The sequence below is a fragment of the Colius striatus genome, chromosome 8 (assembly GCF_028858725.1).
Source record: "Colius striatus isolate bColStr4 chromosome 8, bColStr4.1.hap1, whole genome shotgun sequence".
Classification (NCBI taxonomy): Eukaryota; Metazoa; Chordata; class Aves; order Coliiformes; family Coliidae; genus Colius; species Colius striatus.
This window is the reverse complement of record NC_084766.1, coordinates 19,005,101-19,025,758: the sequence shown is the minus strand read 5'-3', so window position 1 is coordinate 19,025,758 and position 20,658 is coordinate 19,005,101. Positions and strand designations below refer to the sequence as shown.

The 20,658-nt window shown below is 41.8% G+C and overlaps 1 protein-coding gene across 5 annotated transcripts in view; it reads left to right on the top strand.

The window, feature by feature from the left end:
* The first annotated feature begins 8,069 nt into the window (after positions 1 to 8,069).
* LOC104559346 (WASH complex subunit 2A) overlaps positions 8,070 to 20,658 on the top strand; it is a 35,810-nt gene continuing 23,221 nt past the window's right edge. For 4 of the 5 annotated variants that reach the window (XM_062000862.1, XM_062000861.1, XM_062000858.1 and 1 more), the window contains exons 1-16: positions 8,070 to 8,134; positions 8,201 to 8,314; positions 8,741 to 8,905; positions 10,497 to 10,562; positions 11,428 to 11,601; positions 12,244 to 12,337; positions 12,728 to 12,786; positions 13,562 to 13,609; positions 14,929 to 15,033; positions 15,812 to 15,899; positions 16,705 to 16,773; positions 17,188 to 17,300; positions 17,876 to 17,948; positions 18,754 to 18,810; positions 19,408 to 19,575; positions 20,179 to 20,309. In XM_062000862.1, the coding sequence (XP_061856846.1) occupies positions 8,084 to 8,134; positions 8,201 to 8,314; positions 8,741 to 8,905; positions 10,497 to 10,562; positions 11,428 to 11,601; positions 12,244 to 12,337; positions 12,728 to 12,786; positions 13,562 to 13,609; positions 14,929 to 15,033; positions 15,812 to 15,899; positions 16,705 to 16,773; positions 17,188 to 17,300; positions 17,876 to 17,948; positions 18,754 to 18,810; positions 19,408 to 19,575; positions 20,179 to 20,309 (1,575 nt within the window). In that variant the 5' untranslated portion in view covers positions 8,070 to 8,083. The remainder of the gene's footprint in view (positions 8,135 to 8,200; positions 8,315 to 8,740; positions 8,906 to 10,496; positions 10,563 to 11,427; positions 11,602 to 12,243; positions 12,338 to 12,727; positions 12,787 to 13,561; positions 13,610 to 14,928; positions 15,034 to 15,811; positions 15,900 to 16,704; positions 16,774 to 17,187; positions 17,301 to 17,875; positions 17,949 to 18,753; positions 18,811 to 19,407; positions 19,576 to 20,178; positions 20,310 to 20,658) is intronic. The other variant, XM_062000859.1, reaches the window with a different exon arrangement.

Sequence of the window (20,658 nt, the reverse complement as noted above, 5' to 3'; positions counted from 1 at the left end):
GCTGCTTCTGTGTATCAGGATTGATGTATACTCTGCAGAAGCAGTCTATCAGTAGCAATTCAAGTCATGATCCTTTAATAGATTTAGAGGCAATGTTGCTCTTATGGGAGTAAATCCTCTGAGCATGAATAAATGTATACAGGATCCAGCACCAATTCTTTGGTATGCCTCTAGAAATGCCCTGCAGCTTTATTGACTTTGTCTTTAGCTACTCATCTGACCATGTATAATTATGATGTGTCCAGTTTCACACAAAAAGGAAGATGCTATTCCTTTCCTTTTAAATATAAAGTTCATGTTTGTAAAAGGAAGAAATTCTCTAGGGGTAAGAGATGGTGTGTGAGCCAACACAGGCAGGACACAGGAACAACCATAGAACCCCTGATAGCATGCCAAGATACAGGCAGGCAGGGACGCGGGCAGCATGGAACTCAGTCCTGCTAGCAGTAGAGAGAAAAGACTTCAAACCTGCTGCTTTTGCCTATATATGAGGAATTGTTTTTCAAGCATAATTTTCCACTGTGCTTAATCTTTCCCATAGCAAGGCAGGAATCTCAAAAATGTCCAATAGGTGCCTCTGAGTCCATCACAGGCCTGTGTTATCTAAACAGAGATGTTCTACTTGTCAAGCACACAGGACTAAAAAACAATTAGTGTTTTTCAGCACCCCAACTACAAGTCACTTGAGCATGTTTATGATCCTCCTTGCCAATCTTCTACTATTTTCCCACATATGGCATCCAGAGGGACCTTCACAAGCTGGAGAGGTGAGCTCATGCAAACCTCCTGAAGTTCAACAAGGCCAAGTGTAAGGCCCTGCATCTGGGTTGGGGCAATCCCAGACACAGTTACAGGCTGAGTGATGAGTGGATTGACAGCAGCCCTGAAGTGAAGAACTTAGGGGTATTTCTGGATGAAACACTGAATGTCAGCTGGCAATAGGCACTCGCAGCCTAGAAAGCCAATCACACCTAACGCTGCATCAAAGAAAGTATGGCCAGAAAACGGAGTGAGGTGATTCTCTTCCCCCACTCTGCTCTTATGAGACCCCACTGTGATTTCAGCTCTGGGGCTGCCACCTAAGTCACACAGAATTGTGGTTTTGCCCAGCTGGGAACAAAGAACCACAAGGTCTCTCACTCATTCCTCCCACTCTTGGAGGGACAAGGAGGAGAATTAGAGAAAAGGGAAAAAAACCTCATGGGTTGAGACAAGAACAGTTTAGTGTGACACAGTCACTCACCACCCAGAACCCAACACAGACAGAACGCTTTGGTTCCTATAGCTCCTACTGCTTATCTTGCTTCAGGGGAGGAGGATTCCTCACCAGTCTTCCCTGCTTCAACACTGTCCCATACAGATGTCCCCTACATGCATTTGTCCCAAGGGCTGCAGCTCCTCTCCACATCCTGTGGCACAGGGTCTGCAACAATAGACTCCTCTGACATAGGGTCCTCCTGGAGCTGGTGGCAACTATCAGTCCTGTAAATGCCATCTGTGGATCACAGAGGTAGAGCTGTTGTCTCACCATGGGCTGCAGAGGGTCTCCAGTCTGGTGCTCCTATTCCCTCACTGACTGCAGGGTCTGTGTGGTCATGTCCATCTTGTCCCACACTTCTACTGTTCTTAAGTGACGGCAGAGGCACCAGATTGGCATGGCTGGGCTGGAAGTGGATGCACCTCAGAGCTGGGAAAAGTTTCACAAACTGTTTATGGGGGGCCACCACTGCAGCCCCCTCCTCTTTTCTACAAAGCGAAAGCAGCTCCATACAAACCCATGACACTAATATATATGGAAATATAATTTTTAGCTTAAATAAGTTCAAAGCCTACTGAGGAAGACTGGAAAACTCCCATTAACTTCAGCCTTCAGATTAGATCTTAGGGCTTGGATCAAGCAAAGCACTTAAGTATATCCTTAGCTTTAGCCATATAGTTAGTTCCATTGTCTCCAGTGGAGCCACTCCTCACTCTCAAGCATACACTTGGTGAAATCTTTGCTAGATCTAACCTGGAATGTAAGTTCACAGTTGGCTTTGTGTTGCTCTATGAACTACAATATGTCATGGGATATGAGAAGTTTAATTTCTTGACCTGTTTACAAATGTGGGAGAGTAGCACTACTTCACTATTTCACTAGTCCTATGAGTTTCATGTTTCAAAGATTTGACAAACACTGAAGAAGAATAACATGGGACTGTGATTCAGGAGCTTTTTTAGTTTTTCATTCTGATACTGACTTGATGCATGACTTGTGGCTCCTTTAAGTGTATCAGAGACTTCAAGTTTCTGAGCTTATTACCTAACTGCAGAGGACTGACAGAACCCAGAGAAAGAACACAAAAGTCAACTTCCCCCATTCTTCACACACTAGGTATTCCTACTCCACACCAAGACTCCAGGGTAACAGTTGTCCTCAAATATTGTGATTTTACTATGAGAGATGAACTTCTGGGATCAAAAAAGGATCAAACACAAAGGGATAAACCATGAACCAATAAAGTCACGTGTGTTGAATTCCCCAGGTTCCTTTAGAGAATGAGTAGTTCTGCTCCAAATTTTTCCGTCTTCAGGATTTCTAGTTATCTGAACTGAGTTTATCAGCATGGGGGGTTTTTTCTGCTTGCACAACAACTTACTGTTCTAAGTCATTTTACTCAATACATGCCAGCAAGGTCTTTTACATGATGAGGATAATCAGAGTCTGCTTATTTCTGACACACAGGTTAAAATTAATTACTTCAAAAGAAAGTTGATTTTGAATTCCCTGAAATGAATAAACACAGTGTAGGCAAGCAGTGTGTTCTGTCACTGCGTTAACCAGCAATGAATCCCAAGCAGGAGTGGAAGGACCTCTGAGGAATTCAGGCTCCTATGCTGGTTCAGTGACAGAACATATGTACTTACTTCCAGCTATGGACATTCCTTTCTACACTGTGCACCAGAGGTTGAGGCATCTTCAAGCCCTGACTTCAATTGTTACCCCCAAAGTGCTTTTGCAGCCTGCAGATAACACAGCTGCTGGAAATATCTCTTGGAGGTTGGGGGGGTTCTGGTAATTGCAGGGCTTGAACAACACATCTCTCCATATCTGTATCAAGCCATACAACACAACTCATGCATGAGAGCAGGAATGCACAAATAGTGTTGGGGTTCATTCTTGTGTGATACAGAATATTTTATTTGAATTGAAACTTGACTCTTCTTTTGTTTGCATCTTAATCTAAAATTATAAAAAACTTTTTTTCCGTTGGCTATTAGGAAAGCTGGCTGTGGTATCCTCTTTCATTTTTTGCCTCATAAATATTTATCAGTTTAAACAAGTGCTGTGTCTGTTCAACTTTTTGTTAGCACCTTCAATGTAAGAAAGCAGTATTTCTGCCAAAGTTTTTAGCCACAGGAAAAAAAATTACCCAGGGTAGCTCTATGGTATATCTTTACCTGGATTACAAAAAAGAGAGAATTATATTTAAAATAATATTGAATGGCATGTCAAGACACAAAGCGTTTTTCCACTATAAGATGTCATTTCTTCATGGATAAATCCTAATAGGACTTTAGTAGCCACTTTACATCTAATGTTTAAAAAAATAAATAAAAGAAAAATCAAATTGCTCTAAAAATCCTGCATGAGTAAATAATATTTCTTGTTTCATAATCATACAATCATAGAATGGCAGGGGTTGGAAGGGACCTTTAGAGATCATCTAGTCCAACCCCTCTGTAAAAGCAGGTCCACCTAGATCAGGTCGCATAGCAACATGTTCAGGCAGGTCTTGAAGACCTCCAAGGAAGGAGACTCCACATCCTCCCTGGGCAGCCTGTGCCAGGGCTCCGTCACCCTCACAGTGAGATAGTTTTTTCTTACATTTAAATGGAACTTTTTGTGTTCCAGCTTCATCCCATTACCCCTTATCCTGTTGCTAGCTACAATAGAAGAAAGGGATGTCCCAACCTCCTGACACCCACCCTTTAGATATTTGTAAATGTTAATGAGATCCTCCCTCAGTCTCCTCTTTTCTAGACTAAATAGTCCCAGTTCCCGCAGCTTTTCCTCGTATGAAAGATATTCCAGTCCCTTGATCATCTTGGTGGCCCTGCGCTGGACTCGCTCCAGCAGTTCCCTGTCTCTCTTGAGTTGGGGAGCCCAGAACTGGACACAGGACTCCAGATGAGGCCTCACCAGGACACAGTAGAGGAGGAGCAGAACCTCCCTTGACATGGCTACATTCTTCTTGATGCATCCCAGGATGCCATTGGCCTTCTTGGCCACGAGGGCACATTGCTGGCTCATATTCAGTTTATTATCAATCAGGACTCCCATGTCTTTCTTTCCACAGCTGCTCTCCAGTAGATCAACCCCCAGCCTGTACTGTTGCATGGGGTTGTTCCTTCCTGGATGCAGGATTCTGCACTTGTCCTTGTTGAACCTCCTGAGGTTCCTCTCTGCCCAACTCTCAAGCCAGTCGAGATCCCACTGAATGGCTGTATATGTGTGTTAGAAATAATTCTGTTGTTATTGAGTTGCATCTGGCATATTAGTGAATGGGTATAGCATACCATGTTGTTTACAGAGGTATTTTATGGACAAAACAATCTGCTACTTGATTTGAGACTAGTCAGGATCCACTCCAAATATAAATGTTCTCTTTCAGCTCTGCAGAAATTGTGAAGAGAAAGTAAGCTGTGGTGATACATAACAAAAGTACCATACTGTCCTCTAAATTATTTTCAGGGTTGCATCATCTTGCCTTTAGTATTCTACAGCCATTCTGCAGCTGCTGAAAGTTCTTTGTAGTCCTATGGGCCTGTGGAAATTATTGTGGGTACCCACTGGGGACCACATCCATGGGAGGCAATAGGTGTCAGCTTTTGCAAGAATGTAATTACCAGATTTCCTCCTTTCCTTTGCAATTGCTTCTTGTGCTGATGTTCTCTTTCTTTTTGGATATGAAGAACAAGCTTTGAGGCTAACACAACCTATGCTTAAACTGGTGGACTAAGGAGTTCCAGAATACTCTTTGGTCTGGCTGACTCCAACTGTTTGTAGTACCACTCCTACCACTTTTTTACCCCTTTCCATGCCCTGGTTTCAAAGGAGGGAAGCAGAGGAATCTAAGCCATGAGAAAACTGTCCAGATTGCTACAGCACAGAATCCCAGAAGTGTGCCAGGATCAGCCCACTCCCCTACTCAATCCAAACTCTGCTAACTTCATTACTACACTGAAGAGGCAAACTACAGTCACATATTTATGTTTGTATTCCCAATTCACTTGGGAGATCTCAGAGCCAGCTGTAATTTCAGGCATATCCCTGATGACAAATGTGTATGTAAGCAAGTTTTCACACTACAGCAACCAACTTTCATCACTGTGGTCTCCAGTTTTGAGTGCTGGCTTATCAGAACTAACCAGAGGATTTATGGTCTGGAAGCAGTCTGGAGTAGTAAACTTTTAGACAGCGCTAACAAGTGATTTCGGGATAGGCAGTGGCTTCTTTCACCATGGAGAAACGGCAGAAAACAGACTGAAGTGGGACCAGGAAGAGACTCAAAAAGGTTTGTTTCCTCTTGTACCATGTCTGTGGAACTATAGCATCCCATTATGCAGTGCTAGCTCCTCTGCAGAAACTGGAGGGCAGATGAAAGCAGCAACTGCAGTATGTGCTATACTTTTCAAATCTCTCTTGTGTAAATTTCTTCAAACCCTTTGTGTCCTGTACTCTGACTCACCTCTGCAGCCCACAGGGGCCTTCCAGTAACCTGATTGCCAGACCCCACCTCAAACACTTTAACTGCAGCCTTTCAGCGTCCCATCAAAAGACCCCTGGCTTGTTTCAGACCGCTGCAAATGCACTTGGCTGAGCAGTTGCATGGGACTGGCAGAATTACAGCGAAAACCAGCCTGCAGTAACTTCCTTGTCCTGTGGCCATGCTTGAAAACAGCTATCCCCCAAAGTGATTCCAGAAGCACTCTGCCCTGCAAGTTCCTGAGAAGTCTGAGCCGCACAGACACAGATCTCATGGCGACATACAAGTGGCAAGTAATGCCACAGAGCTAAGTCGTGCCTGTAAGCACGGATAACGGAGAGCAATCTTAGATGTCCTGTTTCCTAGTGACATATATGATTTTTTAATACCTTTACATCACACATTCATTTGGAAAGTTCTAAGGGAAACAGCAAGTGAACATTCTTGTTGCCATCTTTTCTCTAACCTTTAAAAGAAACCTGACCAAATTTCTCTCTAAAAGGAATTTTAGGACTGAAATGCATTTTGTGCCCTGACCATAATGTCTAGCTTGGGACTTGTAGAAAGCAGATTTTAATTTTGCTATTTGTAGTCAGAGATTGGTGTATGTATCACAAATAAGCAATTTCCCTTAAGGGACCATTCAGGTTGCTGTCTTTTTTGCTTTGTTTTGGAAACTAATCTCTAAGACCCCCAGACCTGAAGCTGCCTGACAGCAAGACAGTAAGACCCTACATTCTTGAGCATCAGTACACAAAGAGCATATAGTACTCATGTTTTATAATCCACAAAGTTATGTGCCAGTAGAATTTTGCACAATCAACAAAGGACTTACTGGATTTTATGCCTCATTTCAGTGAATACGGAAAGTAACTATAGTAACCAAAACCAAGTTTTTCTGGTTTTTTATATGTTAGTAAGGAAGGAACACTAAACATTAAAAGCTCTGGAGAATAATTTTATATTAATACCATCTGTGTGGCTTTTTAACAACCTTGCTCAACACATTGTTGTGAAACTAGCCTAGGCTATTATTTTTCAACTTGCACTTTGTTAGTTTCTGCTTGATTATCAGTATATTAAAATTCTTTAAATTCTACCGCAGTTAAAGGTCTGAGACAGTTCAGTAATAGCATCTTCTTACAGAATCACTGAAAAAAAAGAACAGAAAGGAATACAGTGACAATGAAGTTCTTATGTCCCTAAATTAATAATATCCCTCAAGTATCTGGGTGTGGCCATTCACATCAGTATTTGAGAACCTGGATATCTTGGGCAATTTTTCTCATTTAAATTGAGAACCCAAATAAGGAGTAAATCAATCAGTGCCCTGGTTCCTCATGAGGTCTTCTGTGTTATCAGTGCAGTCACGTGCAATAAATAAAATAAATAAATAAATGTGTCAATATGTCTAAGATGTCAATTTCCCATGAACTATCTAGTTACCAGATGGAAAAATAGTTGATTTTATTGTCATTTCCTTTTGGTTAATTCACTTCTAATAAACAACATATGGAATATATTGATATGACAAGGATTTTTAATCCATTGGGAAACAGCGAGAAAGTGTGAAGTCCAAGGTGACGTTTGACCTGTAAAGACCATGGGATAATAGACGGTGAATTCCAGTTTGGGGATCTGCAGCACGTACTTATGTATGTTAGTGGATATAGTGTTTTCATCAAACAAATCCTGGAATTCTGCTGTGGGCCTATTGACACTAATCCAGTTTTAAGTCAAAGGAGATTTTACCTGACTTGTCTTTCGTAAGAAAAATTAGAAGAAAGGGTCCTTCTCTACTTTTAAGAGCGGGGTGGGGGGTGGGGGGTGGCAGTGCTCATGCGGGTATGCAGCCGTGGGCATGCTGCTCCACTCTCGACCCTGCACCCGGCGCAGTGCAAGGCCTGTCTTGTCGCGAGCGGTCTCTCAGTCAAGGGTGAGGCCCAAAGCAGCTGCCGCGGTCGAAGCCATCTTCCATCCGGTTCTTCATTCCCCCCGCCTGGGAGATACACAACCCGTAGCAAAGACACCGTGACCGTCTATTGCCCAGCTGGGAGCTAGCCCAGACGGCACGGCACGGCTCCGCTTTGACACCGTCTTGACGGCTGACTTGGCGAGTGGGCGCGCAGCTGAGGCCTCTGCTCGCCGGGCCCTACACATCGCTGTGCCGCAACACCGGCGCCTGTGCCGCCCAGCCGCGGGGCCGCCCTTCCCTCAGGCGCGGGAACGTCCCGCCCGCGCGCAGCTGCCTCGCGCCCCCTGCCGCCGCGCCCGCGTGCGCGCCGCGCTCACGTGTCGGCGCTCAGCTGACCGCCGGGCGCGCGGCGTGCCGAATGGCGCCGGCGGGGCACGGCGTAGCGGCTGCGGCGCGGCCTGCGGGCGCGGTGAGGCCCGGGATAGCGAGAGGGGGCACGGCGCTAGCCTCTTGGCTCACTGTCCTTTTTTCGCAGATGAACGGGGCCCCACAGGACGCGGCGGAGCCGGCACCGGCATGGGAGCGGCCGTGGTCTCTGGAGGAGATCCGTAAGGGCAGCCAGAGCTGGTCCCTGGCCTCGGACGCCGGGGTGAGCGGTGCGGTCGGAACCGAGCATGTGTCTGGGCCTGGAGGGTTGCCCAGGAAGTGGCGGGCGGGCGTGGCTGGGAGCTGCTGCCGTGGCTCGGCCTGCCCGACTCGGCTGGGAAATGGGGTAGCAGCCTGCGGGCGGAGCGTGGGGAAGGCAGCCCCGGCCAGGGCCCGGCGTTGGCAGGAGCTCTCGTTGCTTTAACCCCCTGGGCCGAACGGGAAAACTACAGTGAGGAGTTGCCTCGAAAATAAATGCGAAAGCGGAAACAGAGTAGGATGAAGCCCGGTCCGGGACGTACATGAGGGTGCTTTAGTCTAAGTGGTGTTTATTTTGATGTTCAGTGAGATCAGCTCTGCCTATGTAATCAACAGTCCCGAAAGAAAAAGGAGTTTGGTGCTGACTGTTGCTTTCCTCTGTTGTAAACAGCTTCTGCATTTTCTACAAGAGTTTTCACAGCAAACCATTTCCAGGACTCATGAAATCAAAAAGGAAGTAGATGGATTAATTAGTGAAACAAAAGCCACAGACTGTCGTCTTCATAATGTCTTCAATGACTTTCTTATGTTGTCCAATACCCAGTTCATAGAGAATGTGAGTATGTTCTTGTACAGCATCAAGCTTGTATCCCAAACATGTGTTGTCCCTCACTGTAATGTCGAGAAGTTATTTGACTTTTTGAAAAGTCTAATGTTCACATTTAGAGATGAAGTGGCTTTTAGTTGTTTTCTCTTAAAGGGTATCCTAATTCCTTTGTGAGTGATATATTATCTGGTACTGGTAGATCCTCATTCACCTCTTCTGAGGTACCTTCCCTCCTTGTTTATGTATGATGTGGAGATCAGACTTTCATTTTTAGGACTATCGATGAGGTGTCTTGTGTATCTTTACAGGTAGCATGAATATAGTATTTGGCAGCACTTGGCTATGTTATATGAGGAATCTTATATGATGCTGGAAATCTGCCCAGTGATGTTACTTCAGACTAAAAGCAGTTGGTATTAAAGATACTGGACTGCAGGCAGTTGTCTGTTACATTTGGTCATGATGAGCGTATTTGTTGGTTAATATTCTTGCTTTGCAGATGTTGCTAGTTTAGAAAGATAAAAACTAGATTGAAAGCCTGATACTAAGAGCATGTGTATAATTAAGATGTAGAGCTTTAATAGTAATTAAGTAATAATTAATAATTAAAAGGTAAAGCTTTAATAGTATTTCACATTTGTGGAGGGGTTTTTAGCACCGTGAGTTGTATTTGTTATTTTGTATTGATCAGCGTTGTTCTCAGGCCACGTATGTCTCAACTGAAGCCATTGTGCTATTATTGGAAATATGCTGGCAGAGGACAAGACAGTGGATATTTAGATTTCTCTTGTGGATTTTTTTGGTGATAGCGATGAGAGTGTTTTTCGGGCTGCACTGTCTTTTCTGGCCTACCTTTACTGTTCAGTATAACAATTCTTCTGAGAGCAATTTGTACTAAACATCTCAAATCTCGTGTGCTTGAAGCTGTTTGTTCTCACACAGAAATAGGTCCTCATTTTTAGCTCTCAATTTATGTGAGAGATCTGCCTCTTCCTTGGGAACAACTGCACCTATATTTCAGATATTTGGATTTAGGTTTACAGGTTCAAGGGAGACTTTCTATTCCACTGTGTCTCCTTGTAGCTGATCCTATAGCTGCTAAAAGAGCTGGATGGGAGGGATCACTAGAACAAGACTGAGGGAGGATGGAAATCTTTTCTGAGTACAAAAGAAGGGAAAATGCTAAAGAAGAAAAACTACTAAATGTTAGAAAACAAAAGGAAAATAGACTGAAAGTAAACTTAAATTTTACTTCAAAAGCTTCTAGAGTAGCTATATGTTAGGGAGAATTAAAGCAGTACTTAAACATATTTAGGTCATCTGTGAACAAGATTAAATAGTCAATTTATGCTGCTACTGCAGCAACATTTGCAGTCTTGAATTACTTCAGTTGGGTTGAGACTGATGGTAACTTCAGGATGATGACTTTAACGCATGAAGGAGACCATGAAGATGCTTAGCATCATCCATGGCTTCTTTTTTCAAATGAGTTGTATTAATGTGTAAATAATTATATATTAACAGTGTATTTTATTTTGTTGATGGTGCTCTTGGTTTAATATGTTGTTCTTACTTGAATTAATTTTGTTTGACTTCTTAGAGGGTATATGATGAAGAAGTGGAAGATCCTATTCTGAAAGCTGACATTGGAGACAAAACAGAGCAGGTAGTTAACTTAAGCTGCCTTTTGTGCTGGCAATATATTTGCAGCTACCTTAACATTTCCAAACTTATTTTGTGAATATTTACAGCTTACAGACCAAACTAGTTCCCTTCTCTGTGAAGTCTCTCTGTCAGGTAGTGTATGTCATTCAAATATAAAGTTGACAGTTAACATTAGAGGCTACTACAGTATACGATAATCTGTTAGGGCCTCCCAAAGCTTAATATGATGTCCAGTAGACAAGACATATGCCTCTGTTTTCAAATAACTATGCATGCATTTTCAGCAAAAGATCCGAGTCCATAGGCCTTCATACTGGATTCAGAGGCAGTGAATTAAGGAAGCAGAATCTGCCTGCAATTCCCAGGGATAAAAACTCAAAGAGGTTTTTCTCTATGTTACAGTTTGGATGTATTTGCTAGGTAGAAGCTGGAGCTGGGGCACTTCTCTGAATTCTGCTTCTCTAAAAGGGCTGCAGGGTTGTTCCCTGCTCACCCTGCCTGCGTGAACTGCCACACCATTCCCTGTTTGCTGGCCCTGTTCGCCGCGCTCCTGGTTGCTCACGCTCCCTGATCTCTAAAGGTCCCTTCCAACCCCTACCATTCTATGATTATACCATAAATGTTCCCTTGAGGGACTTGAAGCACAAGGAAGATAGTACTGTGCTGGAGTAGGTGTTTAAAACCTCTCTGTCTCTCTGAGTGATAAAGATTGAGTCAAGCAAAAAAAGGGTTCTAAAGGTCTTCTCTAACATATAGTGAGAAAGCTTTCATTGTACTAATTTGAAGTTAAAATTTTGCATGTGCATTGCAATGAGATTGAGTCTTGAGTAAAATGCAATGAGAATATATTTTTCTTGGTATTAAAGGAAAAGACACGAGAACAGAAAGAAGCTGATCTAATCCCTAAAATCCAAGAAGCAGTGAATTATGGGTTGCAAGTCCTGGACAGTGCTTTTGAACAGCTAGACGTCAAAGCAGGCAACTCTGACTCAGAAGAGGAAGAAAGTAACGAAAGGATCGAACTGATACTTGAGCCAAAGGTAGAGAGACCTATTTTTGCTGGGAGCATGGGTTTGTGTTTGGCTTTGTTGGACTTGCTTCTGACAGCAATATCACTGTGTTGGTGTGAAATTGATATTTGTTGCCAAAAAATGATGACTATATCTGCAGAAGCGCTCCTTGCTGAGCTACTCCTTGTATAGCATTCTTGTCTTGGTGTTGGGTTAGCATTAAACATATGGAACCCCAAAGACAGTTACTTTAATGACACTGAACTTGGAATGGGAAGCCTCAATTCTGGATGGAGCAGGACCTTTTATATTTAATGCTTTTTAGGTACAAACATATCTTTGTAGATGGTTTTTATTCTCCCAGGTACAGGATTTGGGATAAGATTGATGCCTACAAATCTTTGCAAGGGTATTTTTCTGTTAGATGACACCTAGAAAACAAGTTGGGACCACACAAATAAGTAGCCCTCTTCTTTGACAGGATTAAAGAGAAATAAACCTCAGCTGCCCTACCCAGTTGCATGCTGACTTGAAACATATGTGTGGGTGGACTCTGTTTAACCAAATTTGTGTCTTTCTTGAGTTAATACAAGGGATGTAAGACTTGTGTCTTTATCAGCATGGTAGAGCTCTTCCTAGATGCCAGAAATGCCTGATGTTGTCTCTTCCCAGGATCTCTATATTGACAGGCCTTTACCTTACTTGATTGGATCTCAGCAGTTTATGGAACAAGATGATGTCGGCCTTGGAGATCTTTCTAGTGAAGGTAAGTGCTGGCATGACCATGTATTCCTATGCAAGTGGCTAGTTCCTGATCTGAGACTTTGGTCTGTTTTAACTTGCAGCTTGGGTTGTACTGCCTAGTGTTCTTACATGTTTAGATGCACACTGTAATTGTCTGAGAGAAAAAAATGTGCATCATGTTGTAACAACTACTTTTCTGTTATGCAAAGCAGTAACTTATGCTCTGTGTATTAGAAACTAAGTGCCAAAATTTCAGCAGTCTTCAGAGCTCTTCACTCTTTTCCACCTGTTTTTTCTTTTTTTGCTCTCTTCACAAGGCCTTCACAGTTACTGTTGATATATCTGGTGACCATATTGTTCTGTGTACAGATGTCATGTCTGATCCTAACTTTTCTGTTTTCTTTTAAAACAGAAGGATCAGTAGATAGTGATCGTGGAAGTGTAATTGACAGTGAAGAGAAGGATGAAGAGGTAAGTGACAGAGTACCAGCTACTTTGCACAAGCATTCATGAATCCTTGGTTGTATGTGAGTCCTTCAGTTACTTTGTATTTTTATATAGGGTCTCAAGATAATATTGCATAGTTTCTCTTCACAATACCGGTTGTGTTAATGTGATTTTTATTGTTATTCTTGTGCCTAGTTTCCCCTGCAGCTTTTCAGAGGAGCAATAAAGTGATACTGATTCTGACTGTTGTAGTAGAAACTTCAAACTCAAGTTAGCATAGTCTAATTTCACGCTGTAAAGCTAATCAGATTCTAATCATTTATGAGCAACAGAAATACACATGTAGAATCACAAATACAAAGAATGAGATGGAAACTAACAGGAATAAGTTTAAAAGTTAAATAGGTGTCAGTAGTGCACCTCCAGGCTTTGCCTCAAATCTGCTGCACTGGACTATCACTTTCCGATGTGTTTTGCCTGCCTTGGTTGGGATATCTGTGTAACTAGGCTATGGAAGCACTCCATTTTTCCTAAGAAGTTTGCTTTTGGTGTCTTTTCTCAAATGAAGTTAAATCTCTTTGGAGTTACTGCAGTGCGTTGTCAGGTGGAGCTTGCTGTCTTTGCTAAATTAATGACTTTCTAGTGAGTTCCATTCATAAAGATGGTCAACTGTGGGGAAACAATGGGTGAGGAGATCTGAATGTCCAAACCCAAGCAAGTCCAAAGTTTCTGAGCCCTCTCCTTTAACCACTGGACAAACTAATGTGTGATACTTTTGTTTGGATCTTATGTGTTCCAGGAATCAGATGATGAATTTGGAAATCCTAGTGAAGATGACCAAAAGACGGTATGGTTGTACACCCTGGTTCATACTTGAAACATTTTACATGTGTGACACAGTGAGGATGCAAGAAAGAGGAGATAAGAGATCCAGACAATTAATTATTTAAAACTTTGGTTAAGCCTAATTTGTATAACTTTGTATGGGAATATTGTCCTTCCCATATAGGATGGCACTGTGTTGTGAAATTGAATCTGGGCTGGGCTTAAAGACATGCTTACAAGTCATTGTTTTATGCAAAGTGTATGTGGAATGACATTGCTTGATGTGTATTTTCCTCAGGAATTGCTTTGGAGCTGTAAGAGTTCAAAGAATCTACCCCAGGAAAAGTAGTGTCCTGTGGGATTATTTGGCCTATAATTAAAATTCTAAACTTGCTTTGCAGGAAGTAAGGAACAGTGCAGTTTGGTTATGATATGAAATCAAAGATCTGAATAGTATTAAATGTTTCAAAAGTATATCCATTTGGATAACAAATGAAAAAGGAAAATAAATGTTTAGATTGAAAGAATTTAAGCCTAGATTTATTCATAGGTCATAGGTGGTAGTAGTGGAAGGAATCCTAGCCATTTTTAGACGTGCCACTGCAAAAGGCTCTTAGATGGGGTTCCTCCATCTGAAATGATTTAGTGGCAAAAGAGCAATGCTTCAAAAAACAACTCTTTTTTAACCTATGTATTAATAAAACAATGTTATTTAGGTAGTACATTAAGCTGTATTGACCTTCATAGGATAACTTTGTATGCCTGATGTATTTTAAGATGAGCATCTTTGGGTTTTTTGTAATTTAGTTCGCTTCTGGGTCCTTGTCTGTGCTAGCCATCAGCTCACAATTCACTGCATCTTTTCCATTCTCTTACTGACATGACCAAAGCCAACATGTGGGCATGTGTTGTCTGTCATTTGCTATCCACCTTAGGAGCAACTCAAGATAACACAATTTATTGTTAGCTGATTACAGTATTCCAGGGTTAAGGCTAAATATGAGATCTTTAGTAGAGAGGAAATGGTAAACTAAGGGATGCGGCACAGCCAAAGCCGTTCAGGCTTGTGTACGCTCCTTGGGAGGAGAACCTTAGTGTCCTTAATTGTGTCTCTGGTCCAGATGTGTTTGCTGACACAGCATAGGGATGTACTAGAGACTGTGGCAACTTGCTTGGAGCTAGAGGTACTCCTTCCTTATCTCTCAGACGTTGTGAAGTACCCCTGAATATTTCCCTCATTTCATAAGTTTTCTTTGAATATTTTATATAAGCAGATATAGTTTTATGCTTGTTTTGTATGTCTATTTCAAGAGAACACAGCAGGATATTATTGTTTTTTAGAGGACAGCACAAATGAGTGATGAAGATGATTATGATGGCTGTGATCTCTTTGACTCTGAAAAAGAGGAAGAGGAGGATGGAGACTTAGATGAAAGCACAAGGCCTGTAAGTAATTTTTGCCTCCCTGGAGGGAGAGATTTGACTTACCTCTTGAAAAATCTGTCCTTAGAGGTATTATAATGGAAGCTCGTGGTTACCTGCAATGGGATTGTGTAGAGAGGGCCTATAAAACCCCTGAATGGTCTTTCATCATGATTGTTCAGGCTTTCCCCATTTAAGCTTGGGGACCTGGGAAATTACAGGCCTGTTAGTTTAATTCCAGTGCCCAGGAGCTGATGGAGCAGATCATCCTAAATTCTATTATGCAGCACATGCAGGACAACCAGGTGATCAGGCCCAGTCAGCATGGGTTTATGCTTAACACACCTGATCTCCACTTGTTGGATAAAGGGAAAGGCTGTGTATGTTGTTTACCTTGACTTTAGTAAGGCATTTTACAAAGTTTCCCACAGCATTCTCTTAGGGAAATTGTCTGTTCTTGGCTTGGATGGGTTCTATGATTATCTTGCACCTTAAGCTGACATCACAGCTGTCTTTAAAGGTCATTAAGTAATTATATGTTGCGTTTGTGTGATAAATATTTCTTGCTTGTCCTGCTCCCAAAATGAGAAGATGTTAAAAATTATGTGGTCACAAGGGACTAGAAATGGCTTTTTTTACTCATATTAGAAAGTTGTAGTGCCTCTTCTGAGGGCTTAAATCAAAGTCTAGATAAGATATTGTATAAAGGCAGGCTGTAGAATACAACATTTATAAATGCAATTGCGTCAAATTGGTAATCAGATTGTATGTGAAGCATATGCTGTTATTTGGCCTTACTCAGAAAAAGAAGAGGCCAACATCATTTGCTGATGAGCTAGCAGCCCGAATCAAAGGAGAAGTACCAGTCAAACAAAACAAGGACCATTCATGTAAGTAAACTCTTCAGTTTTGATTAGTGCTTGAGATAATGGTAGATTTGTGAGAGAGTTGGACAGGTGATTGTATGTAACAATATGTGAAGGTACACGGATCTGTTGTTTGAATATGTATTAGCTGAAGCCCAACAAGAGGAACTAAAGACACTATTTGTGTTCTGAGAAAATTTTTGGCAATAACTTATAGGATTGAACTGGGATCCACTGACTGTTATAGTGGAAAACACATTGCTTTCAGGTGAGATGAGTCACTCGACAAGTACACGTTATTAGAAATGTTTTCTCTCCAGTCTGCTTCTCCCTCTGCTTGCAAAACTGCATTTTTGACCACAGGTACTTCCCTCTGTTTCAAGTAAATATGTGGAAGCCACTGGTCACTGTAGTCTTTCCATGAGCTCTGCCATGGAAAACCTCTCAAGCACTAGATCCATGTTTTCACATGGAATGGGTTGTTTGGTTCTTCCTCTTTGTGGAATAAATAAACTGACCTGTAATTTTGAGAGCATAAACAGACAAGAACGGTGTGTGTATGTGTTCTTGCAAGATTCAGACAATTAAGCTAGGTCTGTGGATAGGACAGTATAAAACCTACTAGCTTACCTTGTCCAGCTTTGCTTTTGGTGTCTGGATCTATTTGAGATGCTCAAGGGCTCTGCACGTTCTGTGTGGGATCTGTACCATCTGGAATGCTGTGTTGCTCTCTGGCATCTCAGGTGACAGCAGTCAATGTATTAGCACCGTCAGGTTCCACAGATTTATGGTATTATTTTATTTTTGCTTTAAAATTTTCTTCCTAAAGCTCTGTCATCAGAGACAAAAACAAGGAAAACTGTGAAAGAGAAGAAAGAAGTTGAATTTCCATCACATGGTAGGATATCCTCCTCCTGTTTCTGAGTTGCGGGCTGGATTGTGAGACAATTGTAGACTAATTGCTTAGTCTAAGATGCCACAACGCTCTACTCTAGAATCTGGGCATTTACTCTAGAAGCTAGGTTGGATATCAGTGAGCATCCTTCAAGTTGGGTGTCTAAAGAAATCTATATTGTGACGTGCATGTAATTCGAGGCTAGAAACAGGCTTAGTGAGAGTTCCTCCTTAAATATAGTCTTGTGGAGCAACCAAATACAACCCATTCTGTCTACAGCAGCTTCTCCATATATATTATGTTTATAAGAGAGATGAGATGGAATCAAACCAGTTTTTATTTTGGCTATCTCTTTTTAATTCCCTTTCCTGAAACATGGTCGGTCACACCACAGCTCTTGGCTCTTGTGCTTTCTAGATGAAGATGATGACATCTTCAAGCCTCCTAAGTTGACTGATGAAGACTTCACACCATTTGGTTCTAGAGGTGGCCTCTTCAGTGGTGGAACAGGTCTCTTTGACAACGAAGAGGTGAGAATGCTGAAGAGGATAGAAATTGAATATTTCTCCCTTTTAAAAACAAAAGATCCTCACAAATTCACACCCCTGGAAGGCAGGAAGGGCAAACGGGATTTTCATGGTGATAGTCAACTGTAGTAAGACAGTATACCTTTCCACTGGGGAAACAGAACTGCATGAGTGAGGTACTCATGTTCCTTTTGGCACAAAGATCTCTCTTCTGCAGTGATGGTTCCAGCATTACATTGAACAAGTATAATCAAGACCTAGACAGTTGTATAGTAATCTGTGTAAGCCCTTGAAAGTACGCAAATAAAAGGTCGTTCCATCTCTGCAGTAAACAAACTTATAACTAGTGGAAAATAAGTTTTACAAGACAGAAGGCTACTCTTCTGAGTGTAAGCACTTAATACTTGAGTACCTAGGTTTAGTCTACATGGACAGACATCTTTTTGAGAAGGGAGTGGTGGTTACTGCCTCTGTTTTGGCTCTAAAGTGGATATTCTACATGCAAAAATCAGCAGCTCTCTTCCTACAAAAAGCCTGAATGTACTGTTTTCCCCCTTTGCATTATCATCTACAATCAGAGTGATCTTTTTGATGAAGCACCAAAAGGAGAAGAACCAAAAGAGAGGAAGGACAAAGTCCCAATAAGTGAAGGTAAGAACCACTCTACCTCCTGTAGTCCTGTCTATGCTGTGATTTATCACTGCTAGCAGCTGGACTCTTCTGTTTACAAACTAGAAAGTCTTCAGTAGCAATTGTTGGCAAGTCTCTTCTCCCCAGTCTTAATAGAGGACAGCTGTGCTTTCCTTGAATTTTAAATATGTTTGTTCATTATGATCTGTTACACAAACCTGCTATCCTGGATCTGAAAGGATCTGAAAGGATGTCCTTATGATGTTAGCATTGCTCTCTACATGCGCTGGATTCCTGCTGCTGGAGAGTACATTGCAGAATCCAGTTGTGGATCTAAGTGGAGTTAAGATTTCTTCTTGTAGATGAATGCATGTCTGAGTTTCCCTTTAGCTGCATATCTAGGCCCTTAAGGAGTCTGACCACTATTTTGTACAGCAGATTTTACTGAACCATTTGATGAATTTTCAGATACAAATTGGGAGACTAAGCCATTTTGGTTTGAGTGTATTGTAGTGGAGTGGTTTTGAGTGTGTGAATGTCAGCCCTTGTAAATAAGGCTATGTGTAGTTGTATACACAGATTATAAGCTTCTATTTAATAGAGCTGATTTTTGAGTTTTAATGGAGAAACAACAGCTAGACTGTTACATATATCTACAAAACCCCAGAAGTTCAAGGAGAGTGTCTAAAGAGTCCTGAGCTGTTGCAAAAAAAAAAAAAAGAGCTCAGAAGACTTCTCAGATTCCTGTTTGTATGTTTAAGTTCTGAAGGCTTTGACAGTATAACACAAAAGGCATGCATTTGTATTGTACTTCCTGTGATTTCAGCATCCTCTGCAAAGTCCTTAAAGAAAGTTCCTGCAGGTGCAGTATCTCTGTTCCCAGGTATGATTTGTTCAATAGCAAATTGCTTCATGCACAAAATGTTCTTTTCTTTAAAACCTCCCCAGTAGGTTTTAAAGAAGAAAACTATTCAAGTACAGCAGCACTGCATTGCTTGATCGTATCCTTAGTGACAAACATGAGTGCTTCTACCATGCTAAGCCTAAATTGCAGCATGCTTTGTGAAGATACATCACTGGTGGCACCTTATGCACCTTACTACTTTTATTTTTCCACAGTGGTGTGGCGTACTGATCTGGGATTCTGGCCTGGGAAGCCCACACAGTAAACAGTGTGGGACTGCTGGGTTTTCTAGCTTTAACATGGAACCTGTTCCTAGGGGAGATGAGCAGGTCTGAGGAAGAAATGATTGCAGCAAGAGTGAAAGGCCATTTGTCTGTGACTTGGTTTACTATCAAGTTTCTAGCTAAATGCTTTTGACATAGCGTTGTTGCAGGAGTGCGTTAAAGTTTGCTGTGCTGGAAATTCTGCCTGTCTCTACTTACTGTGGCACGAATTCAGCTTTTTGATATCTTTGGCAATGATCTCATAGTGAGGGTTTTTTTGGTTTGGTTTTTTTTTCCCCCATCTGACCTGCAGGAGGAAGTGATTTGTTCAGTTCCACTATGGTGGTGGAAAAAGACAAGAAATATGCAGCACAGAGCACAGAGAAAACTCCTAAACAGCCTTGGAAAGTTATTCTATTTGATGACGATGATGATGATGACTTCTTCATGGGAGCAACTAAAAAAAAGCCTCCAGATTCAGGTACCTCTTGACATGTACAGTGGTAGTTTAAACATTAAACTGAGAAGAACCAATGAGTTACAAGATTCAAATCTGCATCACTACTACTTTTGTTTGAGTTTTTTGGGATGTGGCTTTTTGGGGGATTTTTTTTTTTTGTGGTGGTGGTATTTCTTTTCTTCAGAGTGATGTGGGACTGGTTTATTTGTATGTGCTCTCCACTGACTTTCCTGTCTTAGGATGCTCGTTCTACAGTTAGGTCACTCTCTAGACTTGAATCAGGGAAATGGTACAGTCTTTATTAACATGGCCTTGAGTTTGTGGGCCCAAAACTCCCTATTGGTAGGCTCTAGGCCTTTAGAAGTGCCAAGCCAATACAAAACACTGCCTGTAGAGGTGCCTACTGACTCTACACTGAAGCTCATTGGCTGTGCTGTCTGTTAACACTGCTATCAGGTAGGTGGTGTTTCACATTGGGAGCTTGTCTAGCTCTTTCTCTTAAAGACTTCTGATGTTGGTCTTCTTTAAAAAGTGAGCATGGTATCTTTTGAGAAGTATCTTCTGTTGTTCAGTAGTGGCTATTTTGTTCTCATCATTCCCTGCTTGTTTTGTCTCTTAATGCAGTCAAGTCCACAGCTGACCTCTTTGATGATGATGAAGGTGACTTATTCAAGGAAAAACCTGCCATTCCTCCCGTGGTTGCTGGCACAACTAAAGAAATGGAAAGCTGTAGGGAGCCAGTCATGGAAGAAAAGGTAATGATATATAAATGGATTGTATGACTAAGGTTTTAGGAAAAAGTTACTACTGCAGCTGAAGTGGTCTTCCCATGTACAACATTATGGAGGTGCCATATTTATGAAACAGGACTACATTCATAGGGTCTTCCATGACCAGAGTGCTTCAGGGATCTGTAGGTGCCTTTTGCCTCTCAAACGTTGGAGTTTTGAGGTTTTTTCTGGTGTGGATGGTGACTAGAAGAATCTTCTTAAGACAGGATTGAAATGAGAGCAAAATGAGAAGCCTCTGATAATAAAAAATGTTCATGACCTCACGTCTGAAATGAAACCAGCCTGACTTACGAATGTTTGGTGTCACAGTTCT